The following is a 13,222-nucleotide window of genomic DNA, read 5'->3' as shown; positions in this document are numbered from 1 at the left end:
GGAGATGGGCACCGCCCCCTAGAGTCGGGAACGACTAGCACATATGTGCGAGGGGAACCTTTACCTTTACCTTTACAAAGACGAGGGGATCAAGCTATTTTCCAATGCACCAAAATGCAAGACAAGAAATAATGGATGGAAATTAACCAAGGAGCAACGCAATCTAGAACTAAGGAGAAAATTCCTAATGGTTAGAGCAATCGGCCAATGGAACAGCTTGTTGTGGGTGCTCCATTCGTGGAGGTTTTCCAAAAGATATTGGATAATCATTTGTCTGAAGTGATAGGGTCTCCTACTTGAGGTGGCGCAGGAGGTTAAGATTGCAGTACTGCAGGCTACTTCAGCTGACAGTTTGGCAGTTCAAATCTCACCGGTTCAAGGTTGACTCAGCCTTCCATCCTTCCGAGGTGGGTAAAATGAGGACCCAGATTGTTGTGGACAATATGCTGACTCTGTAAACTACTTACAGAGGACTGTAAAGCACCGTGAAGCGGTAGATAAGTCTAAGTGCTATTGAGCAGGGGGTTGGACTAGAAGACCTCCAAGATCCCTTCCAACTCTATTATTCTATGTTCTAAGTGGAATTCAGCTCCTGGTAATTATCATAGCTTTATGCAGTTTTCCTGGCTACTATACAGAAATGTTTGCCCATTTTCTTCTCCTGTGTTATTTTTTCAATTTCCCACCGATCTTTGCTGATCTTCTCCCAGCCATGATCCAACATTTTCACTGATTTGGAGGCCACCCAATGCTGCTACTACTCAAGTGAGCATTTAAACATATAACAACAACAACAACAACAACAACAACAACAACAACAACAGAGTTGGAAGGGACCTTGGAGGTCTTCTAATCCACCCCCCTGCCCAGGCAGGAAACCCTACACCATTTCAGACAAATGGTTATCCAACATCTTAAAAATTTCCAGTGTTGGAGCATTCACAACTTGTGCAGGCAAGTTGTTCCACTGATTAATTGTTCTAACCGTCAGGAAATTTCTCCTTAGTTCTAGGTTGCTTCTCTCCTTGATTAGTTTCCCCCTGTTGCTTCTTGTCTTGCCCTCAGGTGCTCTGGAGAAGAGCTTGACTCCCTCTTCTTTGTGGCAGCCCCTGAGATACAACAAATACAACAATGGCTACTTTAGCTTCAACCATAACAATACAAGAGCACACAATATATACAAACTCAAGATAAACCACTCCAAACTCAATTGCAGAAAATATGACTTCAGTAACAGAGTTGTCAATGCCTGGGATGCACTACCTGACTCTGTCTGGTAGATTCCCCAAACCCTCAAAACTTTAAGCTTAAACTGTCTACTGTTGACCTCATCCCCTTCCTAAGAGGTCTATAAGGGGCATGGCGTAAAAGCGCACCTGCGTGCCTACCGTCCCTGTCCTAATATTCCTTTTTTACTTACTCTTTTCATGTATCCGAATTATGTTTATACTTTTACCTGTTCTCTTATATATGATTTGACGAAAATAAATAAATAAATAAATAATGACATGAAATGAAATAAATAAAAACAAAATCAAGTTGCATTGAAAAAAATGATTGAAAAGGGAAAATTCGGAGAACTTCTATCCAGGCTTTCCTCGGATAAGTTTCTTCCAGCTGCTTTAGATAGAAAAGTCCTCTGGCTGGAATCCAACCCATTGTTCTCTCTCCCCCCCCCCCCCACCATCTCTTCCTTCAGCCTCCGAAGTGCCCATGTTTTGCTTTGGAATCGGGTGTTGCCCACAGTTCAGTATTACTGGCAACCCTTCGGCCACACCCACCCATTTTGTGCAACGCAGCGCAACAATGAGGCAATCCCGTCCTTGCGTGATTGAGCACTTTGGTCATGAGGAAGGCTGGTTTTAAAAAGGAAAGGTTTTTCTATCAGCAAACAGAGCCTGAGGCTTTTCATAACCAATTGGCCTCAGAAAGGGTGCCGGGCAATGGAACTTCCATGTTCAAGGGCAGTGTACCTTGACACCTACAGCTACTGCTATGAGATGACCAGCCATCTCCATGGGTCCAATAAATCTCTATTTATCTAGTGTTTGGGGGACAGCAGGAACGGGGAGGGGCTGTTTCCATCATTCCTGACTTCTGAAAATTCCCCCTACAGTTACTAATTAGTTCCTATGTTTTCTATAGCAGGGGTCTCCAACCTTGGCAATTTTAAGACTTGTGGACTTCAATTCCCAGAATTCCTCAGCCAGCTTTGCTGGCTGAGGGATTCTGGGAATTGAAGTCCACAAGTCTTAAAATTGCCAAGATTGGAGACCCCTGTTCTATAGAATCATAGTTAGGCTGCTACTTGGTTGATTCTCTCATCATGCTCAGTGCTAGTATGTTGGTGTTTGCTATAATGGGATACCAGAGTCTAAAAATGTGTATGGCTACTTGGAACCCTGACAGTGTGTTTACTATAAGATGAAAACCCAGTCTTAGAATTTAAAAAGATTTGAGCCTAGAATTTTGGAGTTCTACAGTAGAATTGCATGGGGTTTGCTTCTTTCCAGAATAAGACCACCAAATCCAGGTTGCAACACTGCAGAAGAAGCATAGGTGGCAGCAAAGAGAAATGGGAAATCCTTTGCTGCCATCTAGCTGTCGCTTGGACCATTGCATCCCAGACTTTGCACCTCCACGTTTCATACATATGGAGTGAATTCATACACCATACTAAGCAAGGCTAAGAAATTACGGTCATATACAACGGTCTAAGCCAGTGTTTCTCAACGTTGGCAATTTTAAGGAGTGTGGACTTCAACTCCCAGAATTCCCCAGCTTGCTACAGCATGCTGGCTGGGGAATTCTGGCCATTGAAGTCTATACTTCTTAAAATTGCCAACGTTGAGAAACTCTGGTCTAATCCTAAACCCACCAGTTCTCATTCCAATTTAATACAGGTATATTGTACAACGTCAGCCATTAAAAAAAAACACAGCAATTCTTACTTCTAGGGTAGCCTCCTCCAACATGGGCACTTTCTGGCCATGATTCCCAGAATTTTGAGGAACTCTGGGAGCTGAGGTCTGGAAGGCATCCACGATGGAGTAGACTACCCTAGATATTCTTCATTGGATCCTTGGTCTTGTGAAACACCTTCTTCTGCTTTGGCATCAACCAGACATCACCAGAAAAACCAGATTCATCTCTTGGACAATTAATTGAATATTCCAGATCAGTGGAAGGCTACTTCAAGATGTATGGATTTCAGTGGCCGACTGTTGTGACCCAGGCAACAAGTAGGTAGTAGGAAACTCAGTCAGTGTAAAAACAAACAAACTTTATTAAAACAGCTGAGAATTAACTCATTCTCAGCATAGTCCAACTAAATTAAAGCAAAATCCTCCCAACACAATTCCTCAGTCCTATCACCAACCTTGGTCCCATTAGGCAAACTGTCAAAATCCTTTCTCGGCAAAAATTCAAAAGACACCGATATGAAACAAATGCAACAAGACATTAGCTATCAACATTATTTTCCTGCAAAGAGCCCAAACGCCGTTGCTGGTCTTTTAAGCTTTATGGGAGGGGCCAATCATCCTTGGCCCTACTCCCGAGTCGTCCTCTTTGCTTTAGCTGCTCTTGCTTTCTGGCAGCTCTTCTCATGCATGCATTAGGAACAGGCCCCTCCTGTTCCTCTGCCTCACTACTGTCAGCCTCTGGAGGCTCCGGAGTCCGCACATCACTCCCCGATGGCCCTGGCCCCACCTCAGCCTCCGACGCAGAGCCCTCATCCGGGCCTTCCCCAGCCTCCAGGACTGGCCCATGCTCTTCCTCAGCCTCATCGCTCTCTGACTCAGTTGCCAGCTCTGCACCGACTGGGGATCTCTGGGAGTTGAAAACCACTCATCTTAAAACGGCCAAGTTTGAAAATTGTGGCTTTAGGAGGCCCTAAATTGTGGTTTTAGAAGCTTTTGACCAGCTGAAGAACGGAGGCTATTGTGTGCAAAACAGGCCTCCTAAGAAGCCGCCAAGCACAGTTCCTTCCCCCCCCCCCGCCGCCAACCCCCGCTCCTTTGCTCTGAGCTTTTGCATCTGACGATAGCATCTCCTATCAAGCCTGCAGAAATGTCAGTTCAGCACCCGGCCAACTTCTGCTTTTAGTTCTTGACAGAGTTTACATTGCAGCACCCAGGTTTGGAGGTGGGGGTGGGGGGGCGGGCAGCCAGATTCAGATTCTTCTCAACGACTACATTGGAGCAAATGTTTGCTTCGCAAGTCTCGGGACGCTGCCTTGGGGGGAATCCAAGATGTCCCGAACAAAGGCAACTCTGAGCATAGGCAGAGTGTTTTTGTTTTTTCCTTTCCCCCCAAAAGCCAGCAGATGCAGATGTCCTTTGCTAGCCAAACCTTGCTGGGTACATTTAATGTGATAAGAGGAAGCTTTGCAGATGATCCTTACAACAATTCATTTAGCAACCATCTGGAGCAGTGGTGAAATTCAATTTTTTTTGTACTACTAGTTCTGTGGGTGTGGCTTGGTGGGTGTGGCAGGGGAAGGATACTGCAAAATCCCCATTCCCTCCCCACTCCTGGGGGAAGGATACTGCAAAATCTCCATTCCTACCCCACACTGGGGCCAGCCAGAGCTGGTATTTGCTGATTCTCCGAACTACTCAAACTTTCCGCTACCGGTTCTCCAGAACCTGTCAGAACCTGCTGGATTTCACCCCTAATCTGAAGTTACAATGGCCCAGGGCAGTGGTGGGATTCAAGTAATTTAACAACCGGTTCTCTGCCTTAATGATTTCTTTCAACAACCAGTTTGCCAAACTGCTCAGAAAGTTAACAAGCGGTTCTCCCGAAGTGGTGCGAAGTAGCTGAATCCCATCACTGGCCCTGGGGAAGAAAAGGCTTAATGAAAGGTCCTTGTATTTACGACCCCCCACAATATCCCCGTTAATAATGTGATCAAAATTCTGGTGCTTGGCCAAATAGGCACGTATTTATGATGGTTGCATTTATGTCGTATTGATGATGGTTGCAGCATCCAAGGGCCATGTGATCACCATGCACATCCTTCCCAGCTGGATTCCGATCAGCGAAATCAATAGGGAAAGCCGGATTTGTTTAATGACCATATCGATTCACTTAACGATTGCTTAGCAACTGTGCCCTCCCCTCCAAAAAAAAATAAATGGTAAACATCACTTAACCACCTCATTGATTAGTAATGGAATTCTGTTCCCAATTGCATTCAATCGGAGGACAGTAATGATTCAAATCAGGGGTCTCCAATCTTGGTCACTTTAAGACTTGTGGACTTCAACTCCCAGAGTCCCTCAGCCAGCAAAGCTGGCTGAGGAACTCTGGGAGTTGAAGTCCACAAGTCTTAAAAGTGACCAAGGTTGAAGACCCCTGATCCAAATGATATAAAGCATTCTCTTAAAAGGTAAATTTGCTTGTGACTCTCCTAAATCTTAGAGTCTTAAAAAAAAATCTTTTTTTTTTTTTTTTTAAAAAAATACTTTTATGTAAAAATCTCAAAGTCAGAACTGCTGGCTTTCTGGTCACAAAATCTTTACCTAGATTAGCTAGAAACCTCACAGCTCCATTTGGGCATTATATCTTCCCTTCGGTTCGTTGGCTTACAGCCGAGTGTGTCGTGCAACTCCAACCTTGCAGGGTTTGCTTAGGAATTAATTGTTTTGTGCACATGTAGAAAGGGAGCTGACTTCGGAGTTAATTACTTCAATGATTGCAGCCGCCGCCTTCAGCAGGGCCACCTCCCAGTTCTGCGGTTTAAACCGAGAAAGAGTTGGCCTTATCAGCAAGGGCTGAGCAATTCTTTTCCTCTGCTGGCGGATGGTTGTACCATAATTTCACTCCAGGTCAGAAGGATGGGTGCAGAAGTGAACGGAGCTCCTACACGTTTGACTTGTTACTTGAATTACGGAATGCAAGTTTTCTTGCGATTGCCTGTTTTGTTTCAAGGACTGTCACTGGCAGGGGGAATCTTGCCATGTTTCAGACAGTTGCATATCTACCATCCCCAAGGAGAGTGACATATTTTGCTTCGGTTCTTCCCCTATCAAATACACTAACTTTGCAAATCTTTTATCAGAATATGTTCCTTCTTACTGCCTGTTGCCTGGTAGAATCTTTTCTTTCTTTCTTTCTTTCTTTCTTTCTTTCTTTCTTTCTTTCTTTCTTTCTTTCTTTCTTTCTCCCCCTCCCACCCTCCCTCTTTTTTCCTTCTTTTTCTTTCTATCTCTCCCCTTCCTTCCTTCCTTCCTTTCTTTCTCTCCCTCCTTTTTCTTTCTTTCTCTCCTGCCCTCCCTCTTTTCTTTTTTCCTTCTTTCCTCCTTTTTCTCCCTCCCTCCCTAGTTTATTTTCCTTTCTTCCTTTCTTTTCCCCCTCCCTCCCTTTTTTCTTTCTCTCTCTCCTTCCTTCCTTCTCTCTCTCCTCCTCCCTCTTTTCTTTTTCCTCTTTCTCTCTCTCTCTCCCTCCTCCCTTTTTCTTTCTTTCTTTCTCTCCTGCCCTCCCTCCCTTCCTCTTTTCTTCTTTCTTTCTTTTTCTTTCTCTTTCCTTACTTATCTCCTTACTTCCTTTTTCTCCCTCCCTTCCTAGAATTTCCTCCTTCCTTCCTTTCTTCCTTCCTTCCTTCCTTCCTTCCTTCCTTCCTTCTTTCTTTCTTTCTTTCTTTCTTTCTTTCTTTCTTTCTCTCTTTCTTTCTCAACTGAGCTGTATAGCTGCCACCTCCCTGCTATTTCCTGTGCCAAAGCTGTGTCACGGCTCAGGAATCCCAGCAGCAGACAAAGCAGAGAAGTGAAAAATCACATTGTATGGCCCTGGGAAACGTCAGCTATGTAATATTAAGTAAGAAAAAAGAAAGATCAAAAAGAAAGATAAAAGTGTAAGAGAGGAAAAGAAATAAAAGAAACTGGGGCGCTTTAGGCCATGGGCAGTCCTTGACTTATGACCATTTGTTTAATGACTGGTCAAAATGACAATGGTGCTGAAAAAACTCGGTCCTTCCAACCATTGCAGCATCCCCCACTGTCACGTGATCAGATTTTGGTGACCAGTTGCAGGGTCCCATGGTCACATGATCTCGCCTTGCCACCTTCCCAGGGAGCTTCCCATATGCAAACTCAAAGGGGGAAGATGGATTTGCTTAAGCTCTGTGTAATTCCGTTAATGACTGTGGCAAAAAGCCATAAAATCGGGTGCAACTCACTTAGCAACCACATTGCTTAGCCACAGTGTTCTGGTCCCAGCTGTGGTCACAAGTCAAGGACTAGCTATATCCTGTTCATTTTCTTTTCTGCAGGAAATTTCTCTCTCCTTCGTTGCAGTCACCCATTCCCTCGGTTTCAACATTCAGGCTTGTGTTCCCTTTAAGGCCAGGCCTGTTTAGAGCAGGGGTGAAATGTAAAATTTGTTACTACCGGTTCTGTGGGGGAGGTAATGTGACTGGGTGGACATAGCCAACTTTTTTTTTTTACTTTTAAAAGCATTTTTTCTACAACCTCTTCAGCAGAATAGGTTGTAGAAAAAATGCTTTTAAAAGGCTCTGACGATCCCAGCTGAGTTGCCTGATCATCAGAGGCTTTTCTTTTAAAAGCATTTTTTTTTTGCTTTTAAAAGAAAAAAAAGGCCTCTGAAGATCAGGCAACTCAGCTGGGATTGTCAGAGGAGCCTTTTAAAAGCATTTTTTTTGCAACCTCTTTGGCCCAAGAGGTTGTAGAAAAAATGCTTTTAAAAGCCTCTTGACGATCCCAGCTGAGCCGTGTGATCATCAGAGGCTTTTTTTTTTTACTTTTAAAAGCATTTTTTTGGCCGAACAACTAGAATTGCATTTGCACAACAATGGAAAAATGGTGAGATTCTGTCTGAGGGGAAAGTAATTAAGAAAATATTAGAATGTGCAGAAATGAATAGACTAACACTATTAAGGATAAAGAAGGAACTCAATTTTTTTTTTTATATGGGACATATTTTATCAATGGCTAGACAGAAACAGAAGTTAGAAAGGAGGACATTTAAAAAGAGGAAATGCTAAAGTGGAGAGTTGTTAAAGAAGACGATGTTAAGTATTATTGTTATTATATTATCATATTATTATATTATCAATATTATGGTGATGAATACAACAAATATGCGTATTATAATTGTTTAAAACATTTTTTTTTTAAAAAAGTCAAGATGGCAGGCATGATGGGACCACCAAAGAGGGTGGCCGAGCTCATAACGGCAATGGCGCAACTGAAGCTCTGACTGTTTTTCTAGGTGAACTGGATAAAAAAATAAAAATAAGCAGAGCTTTGATCACACCATCCCTTCCGTGCTGGCTGGGGAATTCTGGGAGTTGAAGTCCGGAGAGGCCTTAACATCGCTAAGATTGAGAAACACCAATGGAAATTGACAGCAGAGGCATCTCCTAACTCTGGGTCCACCCAGTCTAGGAATCTGTCGGTCAGTTTGGACCCGCCGATAGGTTTCTTAGTAATACGCAAGCGACAGACTCTTGATCCTTGATTCCCATTTATGTGAATAGGGCCGGAAATGAATAACCGGGTGTGGATTTCCTGCATGGGAAAGATTGTGCTTTCCATTCAGGCCTTCAGGAAGTTAAAACTAAAATCCTGAATTCAGATCCTTCATTCAAAAGCCTGCAGGGTTGAAACAGAGAATGGTTACTTGTGGCTTGGTAGGTTGTAGGAATTTATTTATTGAATTTATATTGCCGCCTCTTCGCCCGTGGTGACTCGAGGCAGCTTACATAATTTAAAACCACATTTAAAAAAACAATAAAACTAATAAAAGAATCAAATAAATTAATATAATCAACTCACCCTCCCACACCTCCCTCCCCAGCAACAGCAGATCACACGAGCCATTGAATGGGCTCCATCTAGGGGTGAAATTTAAAAATTTTCCCTACCGGTTCTGTGGGCGTGGCTTAATTGGTGGGCGTGGCTCGGTGGTCAGGTGACTGAATGGGCATGGCCAATAATAATAAATAATAAAAATAATAAAGTATACAAAACTTGGGAGCGCACCAGTCTACCTTCTTTAAAAATAGAGGCACCGGTCTACCAATTGCCTTTTTTTGGGAGCGCACTGGTCTATCTTCTTTAAAACTAGAGGCACCGGTCTACTAGCTGCCTACAGCGCTGATCAGCTGTAGTGCGGCCCTTTGAAGCGCCGTGACAGTCATTTAAGGCCGTTTGCAGCTATATCACCACCGAGAACTTCAGGGACAGAGAAGAGGAACAGCGAGGCGTGGGCGGTGTGTGGGCGGAGCAGGGATTTTTGCTACTGGTTCTCCGAACTACCCGCCCCCATCGGTATCGGATTGCACGATCCGGTCCGAACCGGGAGCATTTCACCCCTGGCTCCATCCCACTCTGGGTTCCCCAGGCCCGCTGGCAGAACCAGGTCTTCAGCGCCTTCCAGAAGAGTTATTAGAGTGGGGGCTTTTCTAATCTCTGGGGGGAATGATGTTCCAGAGAGAGGTAGTCACCACGGAGAAGTCCCTTTTCCTGGGTCCCACCAGGTGTATCTCCCTAGAGGATGGGACCCGCAGCATTCCCGGCCTCCCTGCTCTAATGGGTCAGGTAGATGTGATTGGCAAGACAGGGTCCCTCAGATCACCTGGTCCCAAGCCATGAAGGGCGTGAAAGGTGACAACCAGCACAGGAAGGGTGATGAGCGAGCAATGCTGTCGCATTAATCAACAATACTGCTAAGTTGGATGTTACATGTTATGTGACCATCAGAATAGATTTTATTTATTTTTTTTACTAAGTTTAGGGTCTTTCAAGCAGGAAATGGACTTGATCTCTCTTCAAGGTGGTAGATTTCCTCTGATTTTTCTTAATCGTTGCTCTGGTCTTTTCCCATTACTTCCCTACCTTCTCCTGCAGGAGGCGCTGTCAGTTGTAAGTGAGGACCAGTCCATCTTCGACCCATCCTTTGCCTCCTCACACCTCCTGAAGACCGAGGTGTCTCCGGTGGACGATTATGGCAGCAAGGAAGAGCCAGGGTTGGAAGACCCCTCGTGGTCAGCCCAGGTCAATAGCCGAGGCCATATGGTGAAACAGGAGAACGAACAAGTCAATTGCTCCAGCAGGTTAGCAACTTTGGAGGGCAGCAATCCAGATTTCAGATTTATTCATTTCTTCGTTTCATCAGACCTTGAAAATATGTGGACTTCAATTCCCAGAATTCCCCAGCCAGACATGCGGGCTCTGAGAAATTCCGGGAGTTGAAGTCTACCTACCTTCAAGCTGCCAAAGTTGAGAAACACTCCAGTAAATCAATGTTTCTCAACATCAGAAACTTTAAACTGAGTGGACTTCAACTCCCAGAATTCCCCAGCCAGCCATGCAGCCATCCCCTTGCTGGCTGGGGAATTCTGGGTGTTGAAATCCACAAAAGCTTTAAGTTGCTGAGGTTGGGAAATATTGCACTAGACCAGGAGTCTGCAAACTTGGTTCTTTTAAGACTTGTAGACTTCAACTCCCAGAATTCCTCAGCCAGCTTTGCTGAGTGGTAGTCCACATATCTTAAAGTGGCCAAGGTTGAGAAACCCTCATCCATAGGATGAAAAGAGATTTACAAGGGAGTCCCCTCCTTGGCTTCACGACGTCTATGGAGCCTTGGCGGATGCCTCACAGATGCTCATCTTGAGTGAGGACCTGATAACCTCCTTCTCTTATATACCTCCCTACCTCTCTCTCTCCCTCCCAGCAGACAATCACCGGTGGAATGCAGTGCCACCCGCAGGAACAAAGTGGAAGCGGCGGTCGACACATCCCAAGTGCCCTACCCAACTGGATACCCCAATCAACGTAGTCCCCCCGTTTCTTCGTCCAGAGAAGAGAAGGTCATTGTTCCAGCAGGTTAGTAGATGATAGGTCCCCCCCGCACCATTGGAAGGTTCTGTCTTGTTCCACTAGATCTCACGCCTTCCCTGTTGCACCTCCAACTTAGTAGCTTCCAAGAGCTGTCCCCTGGCCATGGACCTCTTTGCTTCTTACTCCAAACTCTCCTCTCTCTCGCAGATCCGGGTGTTTGGAGCTGCGACCATGTCCGTCAGTGGCTGGACTGGGCAGTGAAGGAGTATGGACTCCTCGACATCGAAACCAGCCTTTTTCAGCACATAGATGGAAAGGAGCTCTGCAAACTTGGGAAGGAAGGGTTCCTACGCCTCACTTCACCCTACAACACCGAAATTTTGCTGTCTCACCTCACCTACCTGCGCCAAAGTAAGACGATGAACAAGCTCAGGGTGGGGGGGAAAAAACCCTGTGGATGTGATGCCAAGTTTCTTTAAAAAGAGGAGTTGTCTCTGCTGCACGATGAAAATCTGAATCTGAACATAAATTTGGAGAATTTATTAAGATTATTTTTTAATCCTGCACCTTCATTACTTTATATATAAGGTGGTGAACATATCTAATACTCCTTTCTCTCCCTAATTTTTCCACAACAACTTTGTGAGGTGACATGGGCAGAACGTGAGAGTTATTAGCCCCAAGTCACTCAACTGCTTTCAATGCGGAGGTGGGACTAGAACTGACCGTCGCCTGGTGATTGGCCCAAAGTCAATCAACCGCTTTCAGTGCTGAGGTGGGACTAGAACTCAGCCTCTCCTGGTTTTTAGGTCAGCATCTTCACCACTACATCAAACTGCCTCAGTTTGAATCCCATCATTCAAACTAAAGCTAGGGTTATAGAGGGAGCCCCTCGTGGCTCCCGTATGACACCTATCCTGCGCAGACTGCACTGGCTACCTGTAGCCTTCCGGGTGCGCTTCAAGGTTTTGGTAACCACCTTTAAAGCGCTCCATGGCATAGGGCCGGGTTACTTACGGGACCGCCTACTGCTACCGAATACCTCTCACCGACCCGTGCGCTCTCACAGAGAGGGACTCCTCAGGGTGCCGTCAGCTAGGCAATGTTGTCTGCCTTCTCTGTGGGGGCTCCCACCCTCTGGAATGAACTCCCCCCAGGACTCCGTCAACTTCCGGACCTCCGAACCTTCCGTCGCGAGCTTAAGACACATTTATTCATCTGTGCAGGACTGGACTAGATTTTAAATTTATAGGGGTTTTAATTAGTTTTAATATTTATATCATTTTTTAAGAATCGGGCTTTAGAATAAGTTTTTTAAATGGTTATTTTAATTTATATATAAATGTTTTTATTTGCCTGTGAACCGCCCTGAGTCCTTCGGGAGATAGGGCGGTATACAAATACGAATAATAAATAAATAAAATAAAATAAAATAAATCATAAAACCCGTTTACTTCTGCAAGCAAAACACTGCTGGCCCTCCATTATCCTGATTTATCATTATTGTTTTAAAACTTTGCATGGAGAATGCTAACACCAGGTTCGGTCATTTACTCTGTCGCTGGAACTTTCTGCAAATGGGGTTTTGTATTTTTTTTTTCCCTTAAAGGGGAGGGATATTGAAACAAAATGGAGCTTTTCCCTTTCCTCATCATTCCTTCTTCTTCCTTTTCTTTCCTTCTTCTGCCAGGCAGTCCCACTTTCACTTATCCGTCTGCACCGGTGATTACCCAGCAGCCTCCTCCGCCTCCACCAAGGGTCCAAGTCAAATCTGGTGAGATACTCAAAATAAGACTGGGTCTTATATTAATTTTTGCTCCAAAAGACACATTATGGCTTATTTTCTGATTAGGTCTTATTTTGGGGGAAATACAGTACTAAACGCCTCCGTCTGGTTGACGATTTTAACCAGGGTTTATTTTTGGGGTAGGGCTTATATTACGAGCATCCTGAAAAATCACGCTAGGGCTTATTTTCCGGTTGGGTTTTATTTTGGGGGGAAACAGGGTAACAGAAACCTACAGACTCATTTCAAAAGGCAGAAGGGTGAGAAGAGGAAGTGAGGCTAGGTTGGTAACAATTGCTTGCTTTTTTTTAGTAACCATTGCCCCAGGAGTTTTTCATTCATTTTATTACTTTTGGTTTGCAGCAAAAAAAGAAAAGAAAAAGGCCCCATGGGGAACAATGGGTTGGCTTCACAACCACTGCAAACAAGATTGTAAAATCAAGTGTGATCATACCTGCTTTACAATCACGATGACAATCGGCCCTTTGAATTCCTTGTCTCTTTCTTCTCCATCCAAATCAGAGTTTCTCCAGCTTTGCAACTTAGCTGGATAATTCTGGGAATCGAAGTCCACCCAATCTTGAAGTTGCCAAGGTTGAGAAACACTGATCTAAATGATGGCGATTTT

General features: G+C 44.5%; 1 protein-coding gene across 6 annotated transcripts in view; it reads left to right on the top strand.

The window, feature by feature from the left end:
* Positions 1 to 13,222, top strand: part of LOC131204221 (retroviral integration site protein Fli-1 homolog) — a 35,499-nt gene that overhangs the window by 13,899 nt on the left and 8,378 nt on the right. For 5 of the 6 annotated variants that reach the window (XM_058195200.1, XM_058195198.1, XM_058195196.1 and 2 more), the window contains exons 2-5: positions 9,876 to 10,081; positions 10,702 to 10,853; positions 11,016 to 11,219; positions 12,499 to 12,582. In XM_058195200.1, coding sequence (XP_058051183.1) covers positions 9,876 to 10,081; positions 10,702 to 10,853; positions 11,016 to 11,219; positions 12,499 to 12,582 — 646 coding nt within the window. The remainder of the gene's footprint in view (positions 1 to 9,875; positions 10,082 to 10,701; positions 10,854 to 11,015; positions 11,220 to 12,498; positions 12,583 to 13,222) is intronic. The other variant, XM_058195199.1, reaches the window with a different exon arrangement.

This window comes from Ahaetulla prasina, chromosome 10, assembly GCF_028640845.1.
Source record: "Ahaetulla prasina isolate Xishuangbanna chromosome 10, ASM2864084v1, whole genome shotgun sequence".
In the NCBI taxonomy this organism is placed as follows: domain Eukaryota; kingdom Metazoa; phylum Chordata; class Lepidosauria; order Squamata; family Colubridae; genus Ahaetulla; species Ahaetulla prasina.
This window is presented reverse-complemented; position numbering and strand designations above follow the sequence as displayed.